At 37.9% G+C, this 24,910-nt stretch overlaps 2 protein-coding genes across 3 annotated transcripts in view; one reads left to right on the forward strand and one right to left on the reverse strand.

Annotated features, from left to right (window-relative positions):
* Positions 1-12,331, reverse strand: part of LOC140228279 (uncharacterized) — a 16,145-nt gene extending 3,814 nt beyond the window's left edge. The window contains exons 1-9 of the mRNA XM_072308504.1: positions 12,069-12,331; positions 11,502-11,614; positions 7,305-7,466; positions 6,411-6,557; positions 4,793-4,888; positions 3,273-3,740; positions 2,345-2,539; positions 1,526-1,729; positions 280-355 (exon numbers count right to left, since the gene is read on the reverse strand). Coding sequence (XP_072164605.1) covers positions 280-355; positions 1,526-1,729; positions 2,345-2,539; positions 3,273-3,740; positions 4,793-4,888; positions 6,411-6,557; positions 7,305-7,466; positions 11,502-11,614; positions 12,069-12,323 — 1,716 coding nt within the window. The 5' untranslated portion in view covers positions 12,324-12,331. The remainder of the gene's footprint in view (positions 1-279; positions 356-1,525; positions 1,730-2,344; positions 2,540-3,272; positions 3,741-4,792; positions 4,889-6,410; positions 6,558-7,304; positions 7,467-11,501; positions 11,615-12,068) is intronic.
* Positions 12,332-18,832: 6,501 nt separating this feature from the next.
* The window catches only part of LOC140228280 (uncharacterized), a 73,034-nt gene continuing 66,956 nt past the window's right edge, over positions 18,833-24,910 (forward strand). For both annotated transcript variants that reach the window (XM_072308505.1, XM_072308506.1), the window contains exon 1: positions 18,833-19,473. In XM_072308505.1, the coding sequence (XP_072164606.1) occupies positions 19,210-19,473 (264 nt within the window). In that variant the 5' untranslated portion in view covers positions 18,833-19,209. The remainder of the gene's footprint in view (positions 19,474-24,910) is intronic.

A 24,910-nucleotide genomic window follows, 5' to 3' on the forward strand; every position in this document is an offset into this window, starting at 1 on the left:
AGACAGAAAGGATATTTTGTGTAATACAAATACTGGCAATTAACCCGTTGAGGACGAGTCCCGAGTATACTCGGGCAAGCGTCTATGGGAAATGCGTGTTGTAGCAAAATCAAGCCATCCTCAACGGGTTAAAACTCACATGCATGCCCCCTGGGAAATTGTCATCAAAGAAATGTCAAATAGAAACTAGTGGAAAAAAGATATATGTATTTTTTATTTAGTTGGAGATAATTTATGTGAAAATGAAAGTTTAACAGCAACGTTTGAGCAATAAGTTACCTCCTTGATGTATCTCTGTTGGGATCTTGATAAATTCTGTGGGAAGGTGGTTTCAAGCTCCTTGAAAGTGATATGTCTAGATGGGTATAGAGTGAAAGAGGCACAGAATGAATACCGAGTACATTACAGGTAAAGTTTGGCAGCGTGGTAAAAGAACATCATAGAAAGTAATACAGTGGACCTCTGTTACAACGAAGTCCTCGGGACTGGCAGTTTTCTTTTGTTATATCAAAATGTTGTTATAACCAATTAAATGAACAATATAAGACATGAAGCAGATAATGGTGCAGCCTGCATTTTTACTTCGTTATAGCCGGCATTTCATAACTGTATTCGTTATAACGGGAGTGCACTGTAATGTTATTTTTTTTTTTAAAGAAGAAGAAAGAAATATATTTGAAGTCTTTAACAGGCAGCATGCCTTGCAAACAATGTGAAATGTGAGCCTCCTAAACATTAATACTCATGAAAAAAGACAGTAAAACAATGCACTTGAATTGCAGCACACAATACATTCTTGGTAGGGAAATATACATTACACAGAAAAAGGTGATATCGTCGCTGGGGCGACAAGACTTCATATCTACAAAAATGTCAAATGTTCAGGAGAGCCAAAAAATATGGCGGCCAAAGCACTATAGCGAATGGGATAGCCTTTTCCTTGGACATGCCTTGGTGGCTTCATTTTTTATGTAAGACTGTTAGGATTTGGACTGACATCACTTAACCTATTATTTGACCATTAATCCAAAAAAGTCATTTTCACCAAAATTTCAGATACAAGGTCTTGTCATGCCAGCGATGATATGCTACATTTGATATCATTTGCAGAGAGACTATCATTGATATCATTTGCAGGTAGAATGGTGGGATGATGGAATAAAACAAGAGGATTCCTTTCCTGTCAGTGTCTGGGACAATCTTACCTCTAGTCATTCTACCACCTGTTGCATAATAAGGTGTAATTGACAGCAATAATAAGGTGTAGCAAACACAATAATAAATATAAAATATACAAAATACAAAATAATAAGACAGCAAACACAGGAGCAACTTATGTTATAATGATACATACTCTGGAGCTGATCAGCATAACAGAATTGGACATGTAACTGATTTCTCAACTGTGGTCATGCATACCTGATTATTTTCTCTTTCTTTCCTTTTTTTTTTTTTTTCATCTCAATAAGGCTCAGAAATATTTTGAGTGAAGTATAGTGGCTGTTAGTGAAACACTGACACTGACCCATCTTTATCTGCATCCAACTTGGTGAATTTGATGGCAAGCTCGTCTCGCTTCTCAGCCGTGATGTTGAGGTGGAGGTCAGCCGACATGAGAGGGTTGGGGGATGGTGGCTTTGGAGTGACTGACTGCCTGGTGATTGGCCTCAGAAGGCTGCCATCCTCTAGGGGCTCATCAATGTCCATCTCAGAGTCTGGCCTGGGCAGACTGGACATACACATAGAACGTGTTCATTTTGGTAAATATCACATTGTTGTCACGTAAACATCAATAATTTACGCACTTTTGTATTCTGCACTAATGTGATGAAGAACACGACAGATAAAACTCTTGTTTCTTTTACATTTCCATAGAACATGTCCTCTATTTTTGCATCACCTACTGCTAATGCAACCATAACTACTATCACAACTACTGCATCTGATCATGTGAAGCACAGTGACACATTTCCCAAAGTTGCACTCAACCAATGACATCATATGGTATGGGACATGTGCAAGTGGACACTTTAGTAATCCCACTTGAGGATTTTTATTCAATTCCCTTGTAGCTGCACATGTTGCTAGTCACTACTAAGTCTTAAATCTCAAAAGGCCTCAATTATTCTATGCACTGCATCTGCATTCATTGCACATGTCATAAAACACAAATTTTTTTATTTTTTTTTTGGGAGGGGGTTAAAGTTTAGACTTATCCGTAAACATTGGACATAGTTCACTATAGCAATTTGGATCTTCACGAGTAAAAAACAATCTAGACTGAAGATAAAAGTATAGCATTAAAGGAAGATAGGTCACTGACAATAAACTGTCACATGTGTACCTGACATCATTATCAGGATCTCCCAGATTTTCTACAATTTCTGTTTCTCCACCAGCATCTTCCGGACCCTCTGATGCCTGCATGCCAGCTTGGTCTTCCAACTCCAGCTCCATTTTGTTGTCCTCTTCCTCCATTTTGTTTTCTTCTTCTTCTTCTTCTCCTTCTTTTCCTCCTTCTTCCTTGCCCTCAATCATTCTGGAGGAAGTGATACAGGTATACAATCAACTCTTCACTGCCATTTGGTATAATCAATTTCAGTCTTATCCATTCTGTGTTTACTACTCATTTTTCCCCCAACTCTTATCTGAATCCACACACGCCTTCACTTTTTTCTCTTGTCCTACTCATTAATCATAACCTTAGTCCAACATAACGAGTCTTAGTTACACTAGAAGATGAATAGAACTGCATCAAAAGGGGAAAAGACTTGATGGTATTTTACCAAGGATTTGGAATTGAGGCAATATATTTATAATTCTTTGCCAAACAGATGTAGAATCTACAAAAAGAATATTCAGGACAATTTAGGGTGTTCTAAGTAATACATCTAGAAGTGAAAGGGATTTGCATAATTTTTGATAAATATCTAATTTCTAATGACTTGACAACAAAGAACTATGATTTCTGGTAGGCATCAACAAAAGTGGATTTGAAAGAAAAAAAACAACAGAATCATTTCATATTCTGCTGAAGTAAAGTGACATGGAATGGAAAGAAAAACAGCTCAACACAAAATGACTATTATCAGGAAGGTAGAAGTGAGCATAATCCTCACAGAGTAACACGGAATATTTCTTGAGACTTTCTTGGAAGTAGCTTTGTTTTGATCTGTTGCTGTCATGAATTCAATAATAAAATCAATTTCATGTAACTGCTGACATATAAAGATTTGTAAGACAAAATTCTTTGCCAGACATTCTTCGGATACCTTGTTCTTTCCTCCTCCACAGAGCTTTCCTTGTCACTACCAGACTTAGGCTTCACGTTCCCACATTTCTTAGCTTTTTCAGTCTTTTTGTTATCACCACTTGTCTTCCTGGTCTGTGTCCGGTGACCTTTGTCCTCCGATGGCCGCCTCTCTGCTCTAGGACCTCTGGCAATTGACCCATCGTACGTACTGACGCCAGAGTCATATTGCTGTGATGGCACTCTGCTGGCTCTGAGTTTTACTGGTGAACGATGCACGATGGGAGGTATGTGGTGTGGATCGTCCTCTGACCGATGATCTACTCTGTGTTTGGCCCCCGCTGGCGCTGTTACGCTGGTTCTCTTGGATGGTTTTGACTCGTGCGTCGTCACGGTGATGTTGTGAATGGTGGGTGCAGAACTTGGAAGAGCTGCTTCTGCCTTGATTCTCTCCTGCCACTTGAGCTTACGAATGACAGTGCTGTGTGAACTGATGGCAGGAAATCAAAACTGATTACCATTAAAAACTACACTTATCCAATCTCTCTGACAATAGTTGGTTTCCATATGCCTTGAGTGATTATCTTGGAGAGACATTTTAGAATAAACAATTTACTCTACCAATAGACATATCATAGAACATCCCATTCACATGAACTAGAGTACAAACTGTAATGAGAGATTTTCACCAGGAAATGAGTCTACAGCAGCTTTGAGGAAATTAATTGGTCAACTTTATCCCACTGTACAGGCATTAAGTGTGACTATCCAGGTTGAATGTGTAAAGAGTGGAGAGCTACTTTTTCACAACCACCTCAAGTCAATGCTATCAAGGTATTTCTGTGTGCCAATTCACTATAAGCTAAAAGAATGGGATTATTAAAAGCAGCACATCCCTTATGAAAAGACAAACTACCTAGGTTCAGGATTAAATGATCCAACAGGACAGAAAGAAACACTTCTGAAAAGTTCTCAAGGTATGTGTTTCATGCTCTTTAAGCCCCTAAACTATTTGAGGAATACAATATAAAGATAATAATGTATGGATACATAACTGGGCTTGTGAAATTATTATTCTTTCCAATGTGCATGAGGTTCAACTTGTACCCACCTGCTGTTGGCATCACCTAAAAGGCATTATTTACCATTTTCAGATGAAACAAACAACCCAGATATAGTGCTTCAAAATAGTTCTAAAATGTGAGTTTAGGATAGAAACAACCGATTGTAAAAATTTGAATCAGTATAATCAACGTTAAGTATTGTTATATATACAAAATGTGAACAATCGTTATAATAAAAATGTTTCTGGACCAAACCGTCTAAAGTCACGGTTTATTGATAAAAATAGTGATATCTCTTTATATTTTAAGCTTTATTACAAAACTTTTTATATGGTCGGATGTTTTGTGATACAACTGGCCTACAAATATGCATCAAATGTGATAACTCAAACATTTTTTAAATCACTGCTCCCAATGATAAAATGTCCTTTTAAGGGGTGACTAGACTAAATTACTAGTAGTAAATCTGACCACTCACTCAGGAAGTGTGATCCCACGTCCAAGATAGATTTCTTGGGCTTCTGTCGGGAGAACAGCGTGCCGGATTTTATCTGTCTCGTCCTTGTAGTCCAACCTAATGTAGAGATGGATATGGAATACATCATGATTAGCTGGCAGTACTCTACTAAAGGAAACTAACAGCAGATGCTGTAAAACTAGAAATGTTCCCTTGCAATTTAATATTGCGAGCCAAGATTTGCAAAATTAAAATGTATGCGAAAGTTCTTGTTTGCACTGTATGTATGGAATGCAAATGGCAATTTGCAAATAATTTCATGCCGCGAATATATCTTGCTTTACAGTAGCTCCATTGATACAGACATACCACTGACAGAAGACCACATGTCTTACAGCCAACCTGCAGACACAAAGCAACTAACAACAACAACAAAATCAAATAAAAGACATTCTTTGCTCTATATACTCATACACATTATACTTTTCAAAACATAATTATGTGTTACATGTGCAGGCTCCCTGTTTGAATAGCAAGAATTGCTACTATGCGTGTCAAGCAGCACACACACCCGGGTTACTTTGTAAACAGAGTCCAAAGTGTGTATTACCAAGGAGATTTAAGAGATGGAGTTCCAACTGGCTGTAATTATTCAAACAGTTGTCACTTTTCTATTGATGTACAAAAGAATTCCACAGGTGCATCTGTGCCTTTGGTGGCAGGGTTTGATGCCGCCGTCTTGCTGAGCAATCTGAAGATTCATTTTGAACGTGAACTTAATGTTGGCTATATTTTGCTTGTTTATCTATTAAATGAAACGAAATCTCACTTAATGATAAAGCTCATTAAACAAAGGTCAATCCCTTCAAGAAATATGTGCAAAAGTGTAAATCAGAGCTGTATCATGTGAAAGTGTTTAAAACTGTACCCTCCCGGAAAGCCGGTTTTATCACTTTTCCACTTAATTCCTCCAAATAAAACTGATATGGAATAATCTTCGAGTATAATTCTATATTAATAGATATATCAGATTAGTGGCCGGGCACAGCCAGTCGAGTAATTTTCATTTTCATTTCATCATTTTTTGTGCAATTTCTATCCGCGCATCCCCGTGTCTTTACCATTAAATACCATCTATCTTTTATAAATAGGGATGGCAAAAAGTAATTACCATCACAAAGACATATTTTCGTTAGAAAGTGGCTGATGATTATGCAATGAGACATGAGTCAATTGTCTTCCTATCTGCGCGGCAGATCCAGTTTGCCACATGCTTCAAATATTTTCGGGTGGCGGCATCGAACGTGACTTAAAAGGAAATACGACAGTTGTGACTCCATTCTCTTGAACCTCCTTGGTATTACTAACCAATTAGTACCCGTAATTGGATGCCATTCAGAGGGATAGATCAGCAGATACATCAAAAATTACATAATTGTCCATCACCGTTGAGGGACATCAGAAATGCATCACCTGTATCAAAGACATACTTGTAGTGAACAAGTCTTCAAATCGTGAAGTCGGTCCCTCGCTTGGATAATACATTTGGAGTCCCCTATATGAGCCGACCTTTAGATATTCAGTCAGCCTCCTGCCCCCCCCCCCCCCCCCACACACACACACACACACCCATACTTACTTGCTGGACATTTCAGGGGCTCTGCCACCAACATGTAGGTCGCTATAGAGCTGTCTATGTACAGGCTGCATCATGCGACGTTTCTGGCCCCGTATGTTGGTCAGACGCTCCTTTTCCGCAAGAAACTTCTCTGGCAGCGTCTGGCTTCTGAAAGGAAGCATTGTTAGCAACACAATGAATGCGGTAAAATACATATGGACTTTGTAATTCCACACTGTTTTAGAGTGACAGACGGTTTAGTAACTCCATGCTGTGCCTGATGGCTTGGTTGAAAGAACCTGTGAATCATTCATTCTGAATACTGGGTAACAGATATTGGGAATGAAAATGCAAATCAAAAGCTACATTTGGCAGACCACCCTAACATAAAAAAACTACAACACTGACCTACATAACTGTAGCTTTTTTGCCTTCCCCTTCTTTTGTTAGCTTCGTATATTGCCACAATCTCAGGCATGAAAGATGCGGACAGATGTTCTGGCAATAAATTATGTTCAAAGGGTAATATTACTGACTTTTGGTCATTTTTTTTAGTACAAAAAGGGTAAAGAGTCCGTTCGTGAGGGTCAGGGCTGAAATGTTTGTCGCCTGCCTGCCTGGGCGCGTGAACATTTATACACTCCCACCATGACCTCAACACTAACTAATCATGCAATCTAACCTCAGCTAACACGAAAATGAGTACACATGTCTTTACGTGGGATATTTTGTGCGAAGTGTAATCACTGGATCATCTGATTTCTTTTGATCAACACAATTTAAGGCGACAAGCAATTTTTTGCCTTAACCTTTGCTGACAGGGCACCTCTGTGATGCAATCTACAGTATATGATGATTGGTACCATCATAAATGAAACAGGTCCCTTCTTTCCGTGGCTGTTGGTGTAGACTTACTCTGGCATAGGTCCATCCCCCTCCTGTGCATTGGCCCAGAGGAATGGCTCAGTGTGGACAGCCACAACCCTCTTCTTGTTCAAGGGACTGGAGAAGGATTTGGATTGACGGGAGGCGTCTTTCTTCTTCTGGATTGGGACTGCTCTCATGATCACTGAGGATCTGTGTAGGCAAGAACATTAGATATCAGTAAAGTTCAATGTTAGGATTTCATATTTCATACTAGAGCATGCGTAGACTAAATAGTTGTCTACCAAATTCTTCTGATGATGTCCCTGTTACATGTTCCTCCAAACTGGTAAACATGCAAAGACCGATAATTAAAGAACCTTTATGTTTCTTGGTACTCAAAAAAAAAAAAAAAATCAAGCCCAAATGCAAAGTCTCATCTGACAAAATGCTTTCAACAGCAACAGTGCATGATAAAAACAAGCACTTAAATTGCATTCTAATAGCATCCTACAGCTCCCATTCAACAGAATCCTTTTGAGAACACATCTGAGAGTGGCTGTGAAGATTTACCTTTTGGTAAATTATAAATGTAATGCTGTCAAACAAGATTTTTACACAGTATGAGTGAGTGTTTGTAAGAACATGGAAAATTATCTGGCATTTGCATAGCAGTATTTTGTTAATACACTGTAATAATTCATTGTTGTATCGTGTGAATATCATTTATAGTGATATCTAGAAATGTTCCCCCATGGTGCGTACGTGTAGCATGGGAAGGGGGAAGTACAACGATGAAATCAATTTCATACCATTTGTTCCTCTGCATACACTGTACTTGAGAAAGTATCTATCATGGCAACCATGTTAACACAATAATGTACAGTTTGAGGGCTTTTTCCCATTTTCTGACTGAAACACTCACGCACAACATTGTTCTGTATATTCTTTTGTCTGAAAATCCATCAATATATTCCTAAAAGTTAATATATAGGACCATCAACTGTGTCTCTAAAAGTGCAACTCAATTGATATGTACATCATATAATACTAGTGTGAAAGTCAGCCTTCCTGCATCAATCTGAGTGTTTGTGGTTGCTGCCATAAACACTGACAACCTTGCAATATTGATTGCCCTTCATCCTAAGTCAATCCCATTCTGCTCCCTGCTCACATGCAACACTTCTTAAAAGCACAAAGTTCCATGTCTACATCCATCAACAAGAATTTCTCACAAATGTCTGATGTTTTACAGCATGGAAACATAGAGATCTGTAGATTCTGTAACTGAGAGAACATTGGTGTTAGACCTTCATGCTTTGTATATCCTGCCTCACACAAACTTCAACTATGTACGTGCAAATCTACACTACTATATCTGTATACACAATCTGTCTCAAACAAGACAAAATGTTTTGCAAATGTCGGTTCTCCCTATATACAAATGAAGGTCTGCGGTTGTTACTGTAGATACTAAAAGACCTTCTGATATTGATTATCTTGTGCACTGCATGTTTGACTTGTTGTAAACTTTCAACAGTGCCAGCTCAGAAATGCTTGACATAGGATCTGGTAATCTTGATGTACAAATGATAACAAATGATAAGAAAATGTTCCTGACACAACAGATATCTTGTTTACTAGCCCTTGCGTCAGCGTTGCATTATGCACGCAAACTCACAGTGTATCCTGTCAATTGTAGTCAACTCTGAGAAAGTATTGATTTTTCCTTGTGTTATGCAGGACTAGTCTAAACCTCCAAGTCCCAACAAAGAATAATGAAGTATTATGAGTATTCACTGGCAAAAACCAAGAATGATTAGATGACTAAAACCTGATGATCCGACAATCCTTAGATAGCAGAGTAATAACTTTTATTAAATGTTTCATATACAAGTATCCTCAATTTCCAAAGTTTGATTTTGTAATGGATTTGCAGGTCAAAATGAGCCATACAATTACTAGGCATCAGATTTTCAAAGAAAGAAATTATTACAAACATACACTCTTAAATTTTAACCCGCTAAGGACGGACTGATTTTGTCATAATACACATTTCCCATAGACACCTGTCCGAGTGTTCTCAGGACACGTATTCAATGGGTTAATGGTTAAAGCAACTCTAGGAAAGCAACGTATCTGAGCCACATTTTCATTCTGTATTGAAAAACTAAGAGACATGCACGCTGGCAGAAATCCTGAGCGAAATCATAATTAATAAAATTTGACTGTCAATCAGTTGACTATTATGACAGCCATTTACACAAATATCAGTAGTTCAGAGGTCTACACTGTACATATAAGTGCCAAAACAATGTACAAATGGTACACTTTGAGGTGAAGTGATAAGGGTTCACATACATGTATCTAGCTTGTTACAGAGGAAGTATACGTGTTCAATAAAGAACATTTGATCATCTCAATTCAATTTACAGTAAAGACTACTGTGCTGTGCTCTCTAAAATCTGTCTTCATAATATACATATACACACTTTATTATTAAAAGCAGACTGTTTAATATGCCAAGCATTATGGTGATGTATTTCAGAATAATTTCATTGTGATCAACATAACTTACCTATACTTTAAGACATTAATGTCTAATTGCAAAAAAAAATAAAATAAAATAAAATAAAACATTCCATAATAATGCAATTGTGATAACTGCTACTTCAACTCATATAATCACTTTTATTATTACTAATACATGCTCTACTTTTATGATCAACTTTATTACGATGAAATAACATTGTTCATCATGGGGGAAAAAAGTAACTCACTGGTGTCAATAACTCGTAACAAATTGTAACATGAGGGCTTTTGTTCCCTTGATGCAATACAAACCTTAAATAAAAGAAGAAGAAAGAAATGATGGGTTTCAGACATGCCCCAATACATCCCCCTTTTATTTACACCATGTATAAGCAGGTTACAGTCTGGCAGATAAAGGGCATGAGTCACTGCTATGTTTAATGAGAGGGGGGTGTTATATAATGCCTGGAGTGGTGACAATAACCTCTGTTTGGTGTCTATTGTCCTGCCTCCTCTTCAGTGAATGAAGCGTGGAGAGTCTGTCAATACTGTGGATGGCTAATGAATGGCGATTTGATACAGAAGCCTGTCCCCTGTAAGATGGTACAGTCATTTGGATGACTGCTAATGTAGATTCCATGGCACATCTCTCTAAAAACAAATGTTTGCTTTTACGCTAAAGGTATTCACTAATGTGTTTAACTACTTGTGATATTTCCTGAGAAGTAACAAGGATCTCTCAAAGTATCAGAAAGAAAGAGAAAGAGAGAGAGAGAGGGAGAGGGAGCTTGGAATGGATGTTACATCCAGTCCAATCTCATAACTTTGAGGAATACCAATTACAGTGCAACAATACTGTAAACATTAAAATATTTGTAGTACATTAATTTTCACATATTTTTTGCTAATTTTGGCTAGCGCATATTTTGCACTAATTTTGGCCAGCACAAATTCTAAAGCCTGCTAAAATATCTTTGTGATTGTCTTTGCAAATTTTGAACTTGTTGAATCATGTGCATTGATCATGCAGTGCAAATTCAAGAACCCATGAATATGTTTTCAAGCAGCTCAGTGTGAAAATACTGACGTTTACAGTACTCAAGACAGATACATATACAAAGAATTCTCACTCATCTTTGTCAACAGAGAATATTGAATGCCTCATGCTAAATATTTCTGTGCTATCAGGGCTGGATACTTTTCCACTAAGTGTTCACTAAGTGTTCTTTGTCATCTTGTTCCACTATTTAGGTTGTAGCGCCAAGATCATAATCACTATCATTACATTTCTGCTAGAGTACAAGCAGCAGTAGTATTGTTGTTATCTCCTGCAACAAATGTCATCAATATCAGTGCTTCCATAATAATCACTATTCTTACACCTAATATGACTACTATCAATAGTTGTAATAGTTTTATGAGTATCATAATTAATTTGGAGTACATTTTTTTTGTACAATACTTTATCCGTATCCCTCAGATGTATGAAACCTATTAAAAAGCTACCTAGTTTGCACGTACACTCAAATACAACTGAAACAAGCAGATTGCATGTGTTCTTTCCATACAAGGTATACTGTATTACAACCAAAAACACACCAGTTGTACACCATATACCACAACCAAATTAAACATTATGGATAGACATGACTTTAGATAGATAGACATCACTGAACATGACATTTGAAGTACGTGTAGGAAAGAGCAATGGATTACCTGAAGTTTGATGCCTGGTAGGGGAGTGGAGTTTTGATTTGGAACCTCTCTGCCACCTCATCTCGATCTGGGTCTGGTCTAGGGCCATTTCTGGCATACCTAGATTTCCTCACCTAGCACCATGATGAACAAAAGGAAAGTACAAGATTTAGACATAAAACAAAATTTGTGAAATGCCATGAGGTGCAGTCTTACGTAATGCAGTATGACAGCGTACAATACACTAGCAAACTTCTGCATATGTAATGGCATGGTTTGCAACGAACATGAAAACGGTTTCAAGTTAAGCATATTACAAAAGAATTGCTTCAAAGTATTCCTTTATTGTATAGTTGTAATATAGCATTCTCTTTACAAGGAGACACATTTTGACATCTCACAATATCCTCATTCGATTTTTTTCACTTGGGAATTTTCAATCTTAATTTTGCTAAGAATTTGCAAGATTGCGACTGCTTATCACTTATTACTCATAGACATTTCACCACTTTTTTATATGTACCTTTAAGGCCCAAGATTCATTTTCATAAAGTATTTATCAATGATTTTAAGAAAATTTGATTGTACCGCTGGAAGACTGGGTTTGAGAGCATGATCCTGGTCCCTCCCACGAACTGGTACAACCTCCTCCCGCGAATTGATAAGTCTAGGCAGTTCTATTGATGCCTTGCTGCTAGATGCCAGAGATTCCACCTCCTTGGTAGGGGAAGCTGGGTTGTTATCTGGGAGGGGTGGATTAGCTGATGTAGCACTGATCAGAGGGAAGGCTTGCTTATTTGGATCCACAGTCATGACATTACCATCTGTTCTTCTCATCTTCATCAAAAGCAGCAATCTGCAGATCAAAAAAAAAAAATGACAACACTTAAGAGATGTAGTTTACATTATCATAAGATGGAAGGATAATTAAAATGAATAAATTGCTCACATACAGTTCATCACTGTACTGAGGTCAGATATCTGGTAGGGGATTCAATTAAGTAGCACAATCACATATAATTTTTACAAAGTGTCTCTCTATTACATTTACCTACATTTTAATCACTCTATTCAGTTTAAGAGAGCAATTAAGTTTGATTTCTTCAGTATGAAAGAATACTTATTTCATAATGCTCCAGCATATTAATTATAGTGTGTTACCAAGGTACTGTAGAGATTTTAACAAAGTTGAACCTTGAAGCCAATATTGCCTCTGTCCCTCATCTAATCTCCTACAAATTCATGAAAGTACAAATACTTCAATGTTTATTAAAAATATGTATATGATAGAATGGTTACATAACACATGTTTGAGGCAGTTGGTGCAGTGGAACCTTAAAAATCTGCTTGGATGCTAAATCGCATTAACCCTACTGGGTCATACTAGTACAGCTCTAACCTAACAGAAAATTTAAATTTTGAAAAACCTCTAAGATGCGAGTGAAATAGACTTCTTTCATAAATTCAAGAGTACACAAATCCAAAGCACAAGAGGACAGGGTAAAAAGTTGCATATTTTTAGATCATGTACACTACAAGAAAAAAATTGCTCTACATGCATGACTATCAGGAAACCCTGGAATATACAATGTACAATGTAGCAAACAACTTGATAGATGCACCCAGTGTCTACAGCTTTGAAATTGGTTTCAAGATAAGTTTTGTAATGACGAAACCATCAAGTTTGACGCCACCCCACCTATACCTACAGCTTACTTCAAGAAAGACCAAATCTGAATCTGCATACCGGTATATAAATAGAGGCTCAAAGTCTGCACTCAGAATCATCCATCCACATAGGTATCCATAGACGGTATCATTATTTTGAGAATTCATCTCAAGGAATAGATCTAACTTGTTAGTTCTATTTTATTTACCTTCAACACGGAGTTGCACTTTGCAGCACCTTTTGTCCAGGACCATATCTTCTAGAGGTCCAGTTTAACGCAGTTTAGTTACCTACACTGTTACAGTTGCTATTCGTTTTGTTTTGTTTCTGGCATTTTCCCCCCCGGATCCAGTTTAAACTTTATAACCGTACCAGCGACCCCAACCCGTACCGAGCTGGTTACAGCGCCCCGCGCCGGAGTTAAAACTTTATATGATTTCTTACAGGTCAGGAGCTCTGGATAAAAAATACTAGCAATATTCAAGGTTGAGGTCGAAGGATACAGGGAGGGGGGAAACTCACCTACAACTACGTAAATTTAATTGTATGACGACGTATCACAGGGCTGCCAACATTGGAAACTATACTCGAGAGTGAGACTCCCATCATTGCCCATAGAGATAGGCCAATGCTATAATTTCGGAGTCAAAATGAGTGAGATCAATAGAAATGCATGCAAATGAAATAAAGTTTTAGAGTGAGAAAGGACCAAATTGAGTGAGTCTCACTCTCAATGAGTGAGAGTTGGCAGCCCTGGATCAGTATTGTGGAAGTGCAATCGACGCGACGTTGCACACTTTCTCGATCTCCACAACATGGACAATGCCAATGGTTATGGACAGTACACACATGGGACTAAGTGATTCATGGTAGACTTACCAACTTAAATAACGACCGAGCTTTATCCTCGATATGAACCTTAGAAACCATTTCTCAACGGTGGTAGTGACTACTCATCCAACAATGACAATGTGTCTGATCATCACGCAGCCCACACCGCAGGAATAAGCGGGACCATAAATAAATGTGGATCTATCCGATTAGGCATTCGCTTCGACTACGTGAACAATAGTACAGTGGTGGACTTTTCCATGATTTGTCTCTTCAGTGTTACTATATCATCACTATGTGATTGTGGTTAGCGGCAACGCTTGAGTCTCCACTGCACTCATCACTTTGCTCTGCTAATGCGATCAGCCGTACGATTTATCATGGTATGTTGTCAAACTTCGTCATGCATTTGTGCGCCTGTGTTGTGTACAAAGTGAAGTTCGCTTTCGCGCGGCTTGCATTGGCAGTGGCTGTATGATGTACTCGCACGGTGTCGCGCACCTGTCTCCAAAATCAATTAAGGTAGTAGATTCTAGTCTAATGGTGGCAGAATCGTTACTTTAACCCATTAATTTGTTCTACCAATATTGACTGTCTGTGATTTAATTCATGTATTTGCTGCTAAATTCCAAATGCTCAGAATATTTTTGCATCTCGGCAAACTTGATGATCGAGCATGTCCGCTAGTTCGCATAGGAAAGCTTGAAGTGGTTGTCATGGCAACAGTGAGAGCTGGCGCTCTGGAAGCGATGTCGCAGATCCGAATCACGGATACCATATCAGTGTAGGGTCCCAGTTGTAAATAATTTCCCGTAAAAATGTGTGTTACGATTAAAACAAAGTACAAGATATCTAAAAATCTATATGATGTAAATAATTATTAGACTCCCTCCCTCTTTTACACGTTTGATGTGGGCCTTCTGTTCACACTTCGCTACATGCAGCACTCAGTCGGAGAAACTTCTACATCAGGACACAAATACATAGGCCCTATAGGCCTATTGTATGTAGCTTGGAAGATGTGTTAAAGATTCAGTACACACATACTGTCTGATAATGCACCATCTTGCCAGATTTAAATGGAAGGGCTGCAATAGATTGCTATCAGCCATTCCAAACACTTTAATTCACGACAGTGCATATTTCAGGGCTTTCTCAAAATGCGTGCGTTTTGAAAAAGAGCTGCGCATTGCACATTAAAGGAGACCTCCGGATGATTTTCAGACTTTTACATTTGAACAACTATAAATTAGTTAAACTGAGTACAGAGTTTCAGAATTTATAGTGATTGGGATGAGGAATGAGAATGTTTTCAATATCTATAACAAATTGCAATGAACTAGGATGGTGACATGGCAGCCTCACCATAAGAATGTATGAGTTGGGGCTCAGGAAGCAGAACAAAAGAAGAAGGCATGCATGGATTTTTCACAGGTGAACTTGTTGAGCAAGTGGTATTGTAATTGAATTACACTGCTACATTTCTGAAATATATGAGGCTCTGATGTCACCAACACTGTTCAGTGTAATTTGTCTAAGATTTTTAATTTATTGGTTTCTCTGCTCAAGGATCACAATAAATTCCACGAATCTATACATGTAACTGTCGATTTATGTACTACATGATGTGCAATTATAAAAATCGTCCGGAATGCCCCTTTAAATAATAATAAATGCGTTAATTACAATGCGCCATGTTGCAAATAATATGCGTTAATTACATTGCGCCTGTTTCATGAACATGGGAAGGGGGCAGTATATCCGTCAGGAATGATACAAATCACTGAGTTGAGTTTGCTTGAAATCATAATTGGATATAAACATCATGCTTCATTTGATTAATCACCCTTTTAGTTAATTTTTGTTCTGATTATTTATTGGACAGCTAAATTCAGCAGTCGAATCATCCCTCAACTGATCGATATCACGTAAATATAGTTTCTTTCAAACGCGCAATCTGTTTGGAAGGTGTATGGAATACTGGTCATGTGAAAATAAGGCAAACATGAAACATATTTGATCCAAGAATTCATGACGTAAGTAGGCTTGAGTTTGTTGTTCTGTTCAAGGGATTCAATTAAACCAGTTGTCTTTGAAACCGCTAAAATCCTGAGGTTGACTTGTTTTAAAAACGGAGTAGTGGTGGGAAAAAAATAATTCCTACCTATACACTGGCCTTAGTATAGACTCATAGTCATTGCCCTATAGGACCCGCTGAAATAAAACGAGAGAGAAGCAAAGAACATTGATAATTTGTTGTGACATTTTAGTTAGTTTTATACTGATATTGCTTGAACGAGTGGAAGCGGCATGCATACCTTATATAGTGATATAACACGGTATATTATGTATATTATATATATATATATATATATATATATATATATATATATATATATATATATATATACATAAATAGATATACATATATAACCTTTTGTATTCATTTAGCTCACGTTGCGATGGCCTTGAAACTTGATACAGACAATTGCTAAGAGCCTGAGTTTTGACAAGGTTTATACACTGATTAGGTGAAAATAATATCATACTCGAAAACTGAGATAAATCATCAACAAAATCAATTAAACAAGCAAAAACTTGCTGTTCTGTATTAATGACATCACATCGAAAGATTTGTTAGAGCACCGATGTCGGAGTTCCATCGCTGTTAGAACTGGCGGAGCGCATGAGTTAAGCATGGGAGCCGTTATTGTTGATTGTACCTGTACCTCCCTCATCAATTTATAACGTAAATCATCAATAAATTATTCCAGTCTTCATTCTCCATGCCAGAAAAACAAAAAACATCATTAAACACGATATGCAACAAGATCTCATTGCAGATGCTAATAAACCTTGTGGAGCCAAATTAGTATGCAGGGGTAAAAGAAAAAAAAAGATACAAGAAACTAACTATTCCAAAAAGTGCAAACAGCCTTCAAGGGGGAACATATCGCTTGTTCTTTTCTTTTCTTTCTTTTTTTTTACATCTTTACAGCACAAAACCTATGTACAAAACCGATATAGGGGCCTACTCTGTTGGATATGCAATTCTCTCGAATAAGCGGTGCTTTTTTTTTTCTTTGTCCCCCAAAGGCGCGAAAGTCAAACACACCCCAATGCACGCCCCTTTTCAGACCACCCTCGACACACCCATTAGAGATCGGGGATCTTCAGACAACCTTAGCGCATCGTATTGTCTCCATTATCTGTGATACCCTAGACAAACTACTTTTGAAGTCTTATTGCTGCATACATATATTTGCCTTTGGCTTTTCTTCTTCTTTTATTTGTTTGTTTGTGAAGTACACGGGAGAAATGTGTTGATGTGAACATTAATACGTTATCTTTGTCAATCTACAATATATCTTATTTTTTGCTGCATTGTCTCTTGCTACATTCTGTTTGTCTCTGCGTCAAATATTTGTGTTTTTCAAGTTATTAGCATAAGAATCAATCATTAATGTACATTGTATACAATATCAACATTTATTCAAGAAAATGTGTAATTCAAATTCATGAAACGTATAATGTTTAGACGTTTATTTTCTGACGGCTTTATATTCTTGCATTGTATCATAGTTGAATAATTTAGTGTAATTTGCTGGAGAAAATTTCAAACCAAAGAACTCGACTTGGTTGAAGGTAGATTAATGAACAATGAATGTTCAGGATCTGAAATATAGCTTTACTTTACACAGCTGATTTGATTTGAAGGTGTATATAGTGGTGATTGAACGACCTTACAAAAGAGAGGTGCGGACGAGTATCAGATCAATAACAGCTCCTTGTGCAATAGATAAACTGTTATGTTTTTAACCATCATTTTTCTTTTGCAAAAAAAAAAAATCGAGAAACAGACAATCAAAGAGAGAAACAAGAAAATGAAGATATAAAGAAAAAATAAACTGGCTACGAAAGGAAATAAAGAAGAAGTAAAGCAAGATGATGGAAGAGAGGTAGAAGGTGAAGGAAAAGGAAATGATACAGAGAAAAACACACCCTCCAATCGTGTAAAAACGTCTGAGGAATGTAGGCTTTGCAAGAATCAACTACTGTGACAACATTTCGGACTTACAATCCCTGATTTAAGTATCTTCGGGGAAAATGTTGAATTTTTCTCCCATTAAAGAAATCGGATTCATAGATTTGTGTCAAAAACATTCTCGATGGTCACTTCGACGAATATTTATGCCAATCTACATCATAATACATATCTAGTTTTCATAGCCATCGTTATATGAGTCCTATATACTTACAGATCATGAGATGACCCACCGTAGACGTACAATGCTATACCAGGGAGGTGGGAAGAGACCTCCCTGGTCACACCAAACATAAGATAATGAGATGACCGACTTGCTTGTTGTCAAAGGCGAAAATTGACAACTCTGATATAGCGCCCTCTTAACAGTTGTATTCTGTGAGTGTGCGTAATTGGACACCCACCAACAAAGTTTTGATACTGAGTGTTACAATTAAAAGTTTACCGTTAGAATTCAGTCGAGGTTATGCAATTAGCGTCATGTATGTCTTTTCCATTCACTTTGCCCAACTGATTATATCCATTTGCACTTGACACGAATCAAATCGCATTTTGTCAAATTAAGCTGTGATTAGCTTTAATGTGTTTTGTGCATACGACATTAGACTTTCCAGTTAGTTGCCTTCACATTCGTATTTTGCTGCACGCTCTTTGAGAAAAGGGTGCCTTTTGTATCGCCAGTGTTACGGGTCATTCGTCCTCAAACGAACTTACAAAGAGAGAGAGAAAGAAAAAAAAGTAATCTCGGGGTTTGGCAGGCTAGCACCGTCTCTCTACAATCATTGACTGCGTTCGAGTCGATTTTTTTTTCTTTTTCTTTTTCCAAAGCTGTGTGTACACGGTTTGAACACTTTTTGTTATTCGAGACTGGTGTTTGTGGGTTGTTTTGTCTGAGACCACGAATACTCGGTAATTAGAATCCCATTTCGTGGCCCCCTTTCGGGTTGGTTATCTGAGAGCAGCAGCGAGCCAGTGCGTAGAGTCCTACGCGCAGGCTGCCAGGCAGGAGGAGCACCGCTTGGTATTTGGCCGTAAAAGGCCAGGAGCTGGAATACTAAGATTTCGGGGTGAAAGAGCGCGGAGGTTTTTGTCGCAATTACGGCGTTCTAACCCGAGTATAATCTCCGATTTTCCTGGACCTGTTCGGATTTAGAATCGCAATACTTTGATTGAGGAATTAAACAATGGCCAATAACGGTGAGGCAGACGATATGGAATCAAGTGCCGCGAATCGAATAGCGGCCAGGAGGAGAGAGCGCGCCGCGGCCTCTGGCTCTGGCGAAGGAGGCGATGAGGGGGCCGCCGGTGGGGCGAGTGGCGGAAGACCTGCTAGACAGAAGAGAGAAAAGAAAGGAGGAGCAGGAGGAGGAGGCGGTGGCGGGAAGAAGGGTGGAAGATTCGGTAAAAAGAGGGAAAAACGCAGAGGAACTGGAATAGTCGTCTTGGATGTAAGTAATCCTTCCTTAAATCAACAGAAGTACCAAATATATCAGTAAATCAAAAAGGGTCTATATGCTCAAGAAAACTCATCCCAATATCTTAATATCTTTTACTTGAGCATTGTCACCTATAATCTCCTGAGGAAAGGGTTCTACATAAAAACTCCATTTAAATGATAAAACTTCACCTCCATCCTCAACCCTAATCTTATCCTTTCCCCAAGGTCTAGGATTTGGGATGATCCAGAGTTGATAAGGTATAGATGCAATAGATTATATATTTATATCACATTATTTGCCATTATAATATGGTATATAGGCCTACCAAATTACTTGTGTTTTGTTTTAGTGGGTGTGCCTTACAAGACTCTTGCCTTTCCCAAGTATGTTTGAATTACTTATGAAATTAATACTGGCATCCCATGTTGCCTGACTCTGTAGAAGTGAGATTTATTTATTTATTTATTTATTTTTTTTTTTTTTTGGATAACTATCTAGCTAGTTACTGCAGTATGCTTTCCCTAGGTTTTCAGGAAAACTCGTGTGACCACAAAGTGTAATATTTATACTCTGCAAAAGAAAGAAACAGTAGTAGATGGTTGTTGACCTCACAATGGCAATAGTTATTATTATTATTTTTATATCAAGCTTCCTGGTCAAGCATTAAAAATGTAGACATATCTCTGAAATTGATCTTAATCTTGATTTTGCTCTTGTATTCTAATTTTGCAATATCTTGGTGAAATGCTTCCAAGGAAGGTATTTTAGAGAAGAGAGGAATGATGTCTTAATGGGCACACAAATTTTCTTACCATTGGCATAGATTTAGCACTGCTATGATTATTTTCTTTTTCTTCTTCTTTTATTTTCATGAGCAGTTTAAATGGATAACTTATTCAGTTAAATGAATGTTCTCTTTATGTCAGGACAAACCTGAAGAAAGTTGCTAGCATGAAGCATGTGATAGTGGAAATATTCTCTATCTTCTGTTTTGTTTTATTTATAAAGTAAAAGTCGGGTATATAAACCATTTTTGTCATTTTTGTTTTGGATGTGTTATCTAATCTCTCACAGACATATATGATAGATTGGATTTGATCAGTTGTATATTATGCTTTGTCATCTATGAATTTGCTGAATTAGAAAGATGATGAATATCAACAGCTATAACAAGTAGAAAAAGCAAACAAACAGTGTATTGCTGCTGGGGAAAAAAAAAAATCTTGTTCAAGCTGACACATTACTAACTGGGATGAAGGCTTCCGATTATCTCCTCAAGTATGACAAGGCCAGTATGGTGATAGCGGGTTAAAGGTGTAGACTACATTGCATCTGTGTCTGTTGCTTTAGTCTTCATTTCAGACCCATGATGGAAGGATAGGGTGGCTGGTATGCTGATGTGAAGAGACATTGCCAGGGAATGGATGGGGGAAAGGGGAGGGTGGGGGGGGGGGGGGGGGAGGAGAGGGAGGAAGAGGGGAGGACAGAGGATGAAGTGTTCATCAGCGTGTACATGTAACATTTTGTGTATATAACATTAAAGGGAATTTAGTGTTCCAGATTTCTGCTTCATTCTATTGAATATAGTTTTTCTGCAATGTGTTTGACATGTTTTTTTCCCCTCTTTCTCTTGAGAGAAATGGACTGCATCAAACTGCATATATTGGTCTTTTTTTGTGTGTGTGCACTTGATTTTTTTTTCTGCACACTTGACAAGCCAATGTAGAGTTTTGTAAGGTCCAGATACTGTCAAACAACAAGTATGAGTAAAATGAAATCAATATTCAGTATTTTCCTCATCAGGTATAGTTCTGATCTGTAAAAGAGTTTGCTCATCTAGCCGAACTGACAGCATTTGCATGGTACCAAGTCATATCAGGTGTTGCAAACTAATACAGTTCAGTGTGTTAAAGTACTCTGAACTATACACCATGCCCATCCACCCATATATCAAAGGTCAGAGAAGAGGCAATGTAAGAGAAACAAAGTTGGATCACTAATCAAACATGATATATGTCAAGTGCAAACATATCCATCTTGACAAGAGGTAGTCTTAACAAATAAAACATGCTGGCCAAAACAGGAAAAAGAAAATAGCTTGTAGCTCCTCATGTAGTGACTATTCGACCAGTGAAAAAGCTAATTCAAATACATCTAACATTATAAGTCTACATCACTCAATCTTTTGTCGCATTTTAAAGGACAAGTTCACCTTCATTAATATAAAGATTGAGAGAATGTAGCAATATTAGTAGAACACATCATTGAAAGTTTGAGGAAAATCGGACAATCCGTTCAAAAGTTATGATTTTTTGAAGTTTTTGTACATTCACCGCTGGATGAGAAGACTACTGTAGTGACGTAGTAGTGTATGATGTCACATGTGTACAACAATATAAGGAAAATATAAAGAGAATATCACAAAATTCCATCTTTTGAAAAAAGTACACATTCCCTTGACTCGTTACTGACATATGTTATGGGTAATATTATTCCCACAGCCTTTAGAAAGAGGCAAGTCAAGTGCTCTTTTATTATGCGAAAAAAGTGAAAATATGTTGCATTTTCTTTACATTTTCTTTATACTGTTGTACTCATATGACATCACGAGCCTTAGTAGTCTCCTCATCCAGCAGTTCCAACACAAAAATTTTTAAAATTTATAACCTTTGCATCAATAGTCCAATTTTCCTCAAACTTTCACTGATGTGTTCTACTAATATTGCTGCATTCTCTCAATCCTTATGTTTATGAAGGTGAACTTGTCCTTTAAGTTGATATTCACTGAACATTCATTTATTGCATATTTTAGCTCATGTTAAAATGTTTTATTTTGTCTTTCTTTGAGAACCTCCTGAATACTTTATGCATGCACGAGAAGATTATCTGAGTTCTTGCACTGCCATGCATTTCAAAAAAATGCTCAGAAATAAAATTGGACTCCCATTGGAAGTATGATTAACCTTTGATGCAATTACTCTGTGTTCTTCATTTGGCAGAAAAGCTGTGTCGATTACGTAATCATTCCTTTACTCCGTGATAGAGCCTTGTGGTTTCTCTAGATCTTCGATCTTGGATATTGGATGAGTAGACCTCCCAAACATCTCCTGTGGGAGATCTACTCATCAAAGATTCAAGATGTCTATTTTCCAGAGATATAACATATTTGATATACCATATCATGTGGTATACAATGGCTAAGATTTAACTTGAGGTATCATACCCTGTGCTGTGTAATTTAAAGATGAAGAAAGTTATCTTTGGTCATATTTCAGAATTATTTTAGATGATATATCATACCTTTCCCGGAGTTAAAAACTGACTCCTGATTACTTGAATAAATAAAAGGTGAGATCCTCTCAGCAGTATTCTAGACTCATATGATCTGTTCTACTTGAAGTTAAGGAATTATGAAGTGTATAAGACCACACTGAACATTGTATACCAAACTACATGCAGGAATGACAGCAGGATTAAAAAAGAATGAGTACAATTTCAATCAATTTCAACATGTTTGTGAAAGTTCATCCATGTTTTATTAAGAACCAAGTACCTAGTTTCACAGGAACATACATACCGATATGTAAAATTTCTTTTACAATTTAAATGAAAGAGAAGAAATTGCAGTCTCTGTTCAATCATAATATTTCAGCAGTCCAGGTGAACAGGCTGAGATATTGATGGCTTCCCAAGTGACCTGATTTTGCTTGAGAAATAGAGCAAGTGCCCATTGGGGATGGGGATAGAAAGACATAATACTAAGCAAAGCCTGCTTATAGATTTTCTTGCCAGCAAACAATGATGTCTATGTACAACTAAGGTAAGCACAATAAGGAGAAAAAGTTAGCAAGGTATCTAGGTGGAGGAGGAAGTGCAGGGTGCAACTTAAACGCTTGCCAGATTGCCTAGGGCAAGTGAAAATCAATGTCGGGCAAGTGTTTCAGAACAATGAGTAAAAATTCTTGCTCAAATTGGGCAAGCAAAGAGTTTTGAAGCCGACTTTTTTTGTTGTTGACACCCCCACCATACAAACCTACAAAATCAACCATACAGAAGCCCCATGATTGGATGATAACTACTATTTAGTGATGTGCAATACGCTTTAATTTCATTGCAGTAACTTTCCAACATTTATATATCGAAGAAACCCCGATGCAGTGCAACACCAACACTCAATCAAACCAAGTCTGTTATTGCAATTTCACATAAAGAAATAGGGATTGCAATCTCGTGAACAGGCGACTGTGCTTCTCCCTGAAGGCATAGGTCACTGTTAAACATTATTGTGGAAGTAATGCCCCTTTCACATTAGTCACTCAGGTGATCACCCGGGAGATTCAATCTGGAATCCAACGGGGAACACCCGCGAGAAATTTCATACTGGCAAATGAGCTCGATCCGCCTTGAATTTCTCTTTTCCGCTTTTAGGCAGTGCGAGTACACGCTATGGCGCATGCGCGAACAGCCCGCGAAACGTTGTTGGTACGCCAACCTTCACTTTTCACCTGAGAGTTTGACCGCCATGCCTTTCATGCTACACCTTCAGAGAGATCTCCGGGAGTTTGCCAGGGACAGTTTAAGGGTGAGATTTGTGTAAAGTCATGTGGCATGTTACCCGAGAGTTTCCCCGAGATGCCTTTCTTGCTTCAGTGTCACCCGAGAGATCTCGGGTAATGTCCGTTGAAATTTGGTGAGCATGAAAGAGGCAAATAAGTCATTAGAGTATTTTGTTTATCATTGTTGTAGTTCTGAGCTTCAATGATATCTGTGCTGTCTGGAGGTCATTGGTTCACTAGATTACAGAGCAATTGTGTCATAAAGGGAAAATAATCCTTAGTAGGTGCATTTACGTTAGAATTGCCATGGTATATAAATACCAAGGTAATTTGTTGTCACCATTCTCCTTGGCAAAACACAACAGTAATAGATTCCACTGTATTTTATGTGATGTCAGTCTCATTCACAAAATACAGTGGTTTTTCTAGCCAAAAAGTACACCTCTACGAGGTAAGCAGAGACTCCAACCCCAAGCAACTTATGATCTGGAGATTCTCCCGCCCGAAACCCCTAGCAAACGGGAGACTCCAAGTTGATGTGTGCGAAGCGCAAAGTTCCTAGGATTCTAGATGTTCTCTGGTGCTATCTAAGGCTTATTTTTTCAACATACGATAGAAATAAGTAAGAAATCCTTTCCACCGGGAGACACAGAGCCAAGGCGGGAGAAATCAAATCTCAAACAGGAGAACGGGAGATTGTGCAAAAATGGGCTTTCGGCGGGAGATCTCCCGTCGAAAACGGGAGAGTTGGAGTCTCTGGGTAAGTGCTGCACATGTGCATGTCTTACATGGGGAAAGGACTGGAACTATGTCTGATTATCGAGTCACGTGAGGAATGCACTGCAGTGCAGTGGATGGGTATTTCGTGACATTATTTTTTGTGATGTATT

This window comes from Diadema setosum, chromosome 5, assembly GCF_964275005.1.
Source record: "Diadema setosum chromosome 5, eeDiaSeto1, whole genome shotgun sequence".
NCBI classification, from domain to species: domain Eukaryota; kingdom Metazoa; phylum Echinodermata; class Echinoidea; order Diadematoida; family Diadematidae; genus Diadema; species Diadema setosum.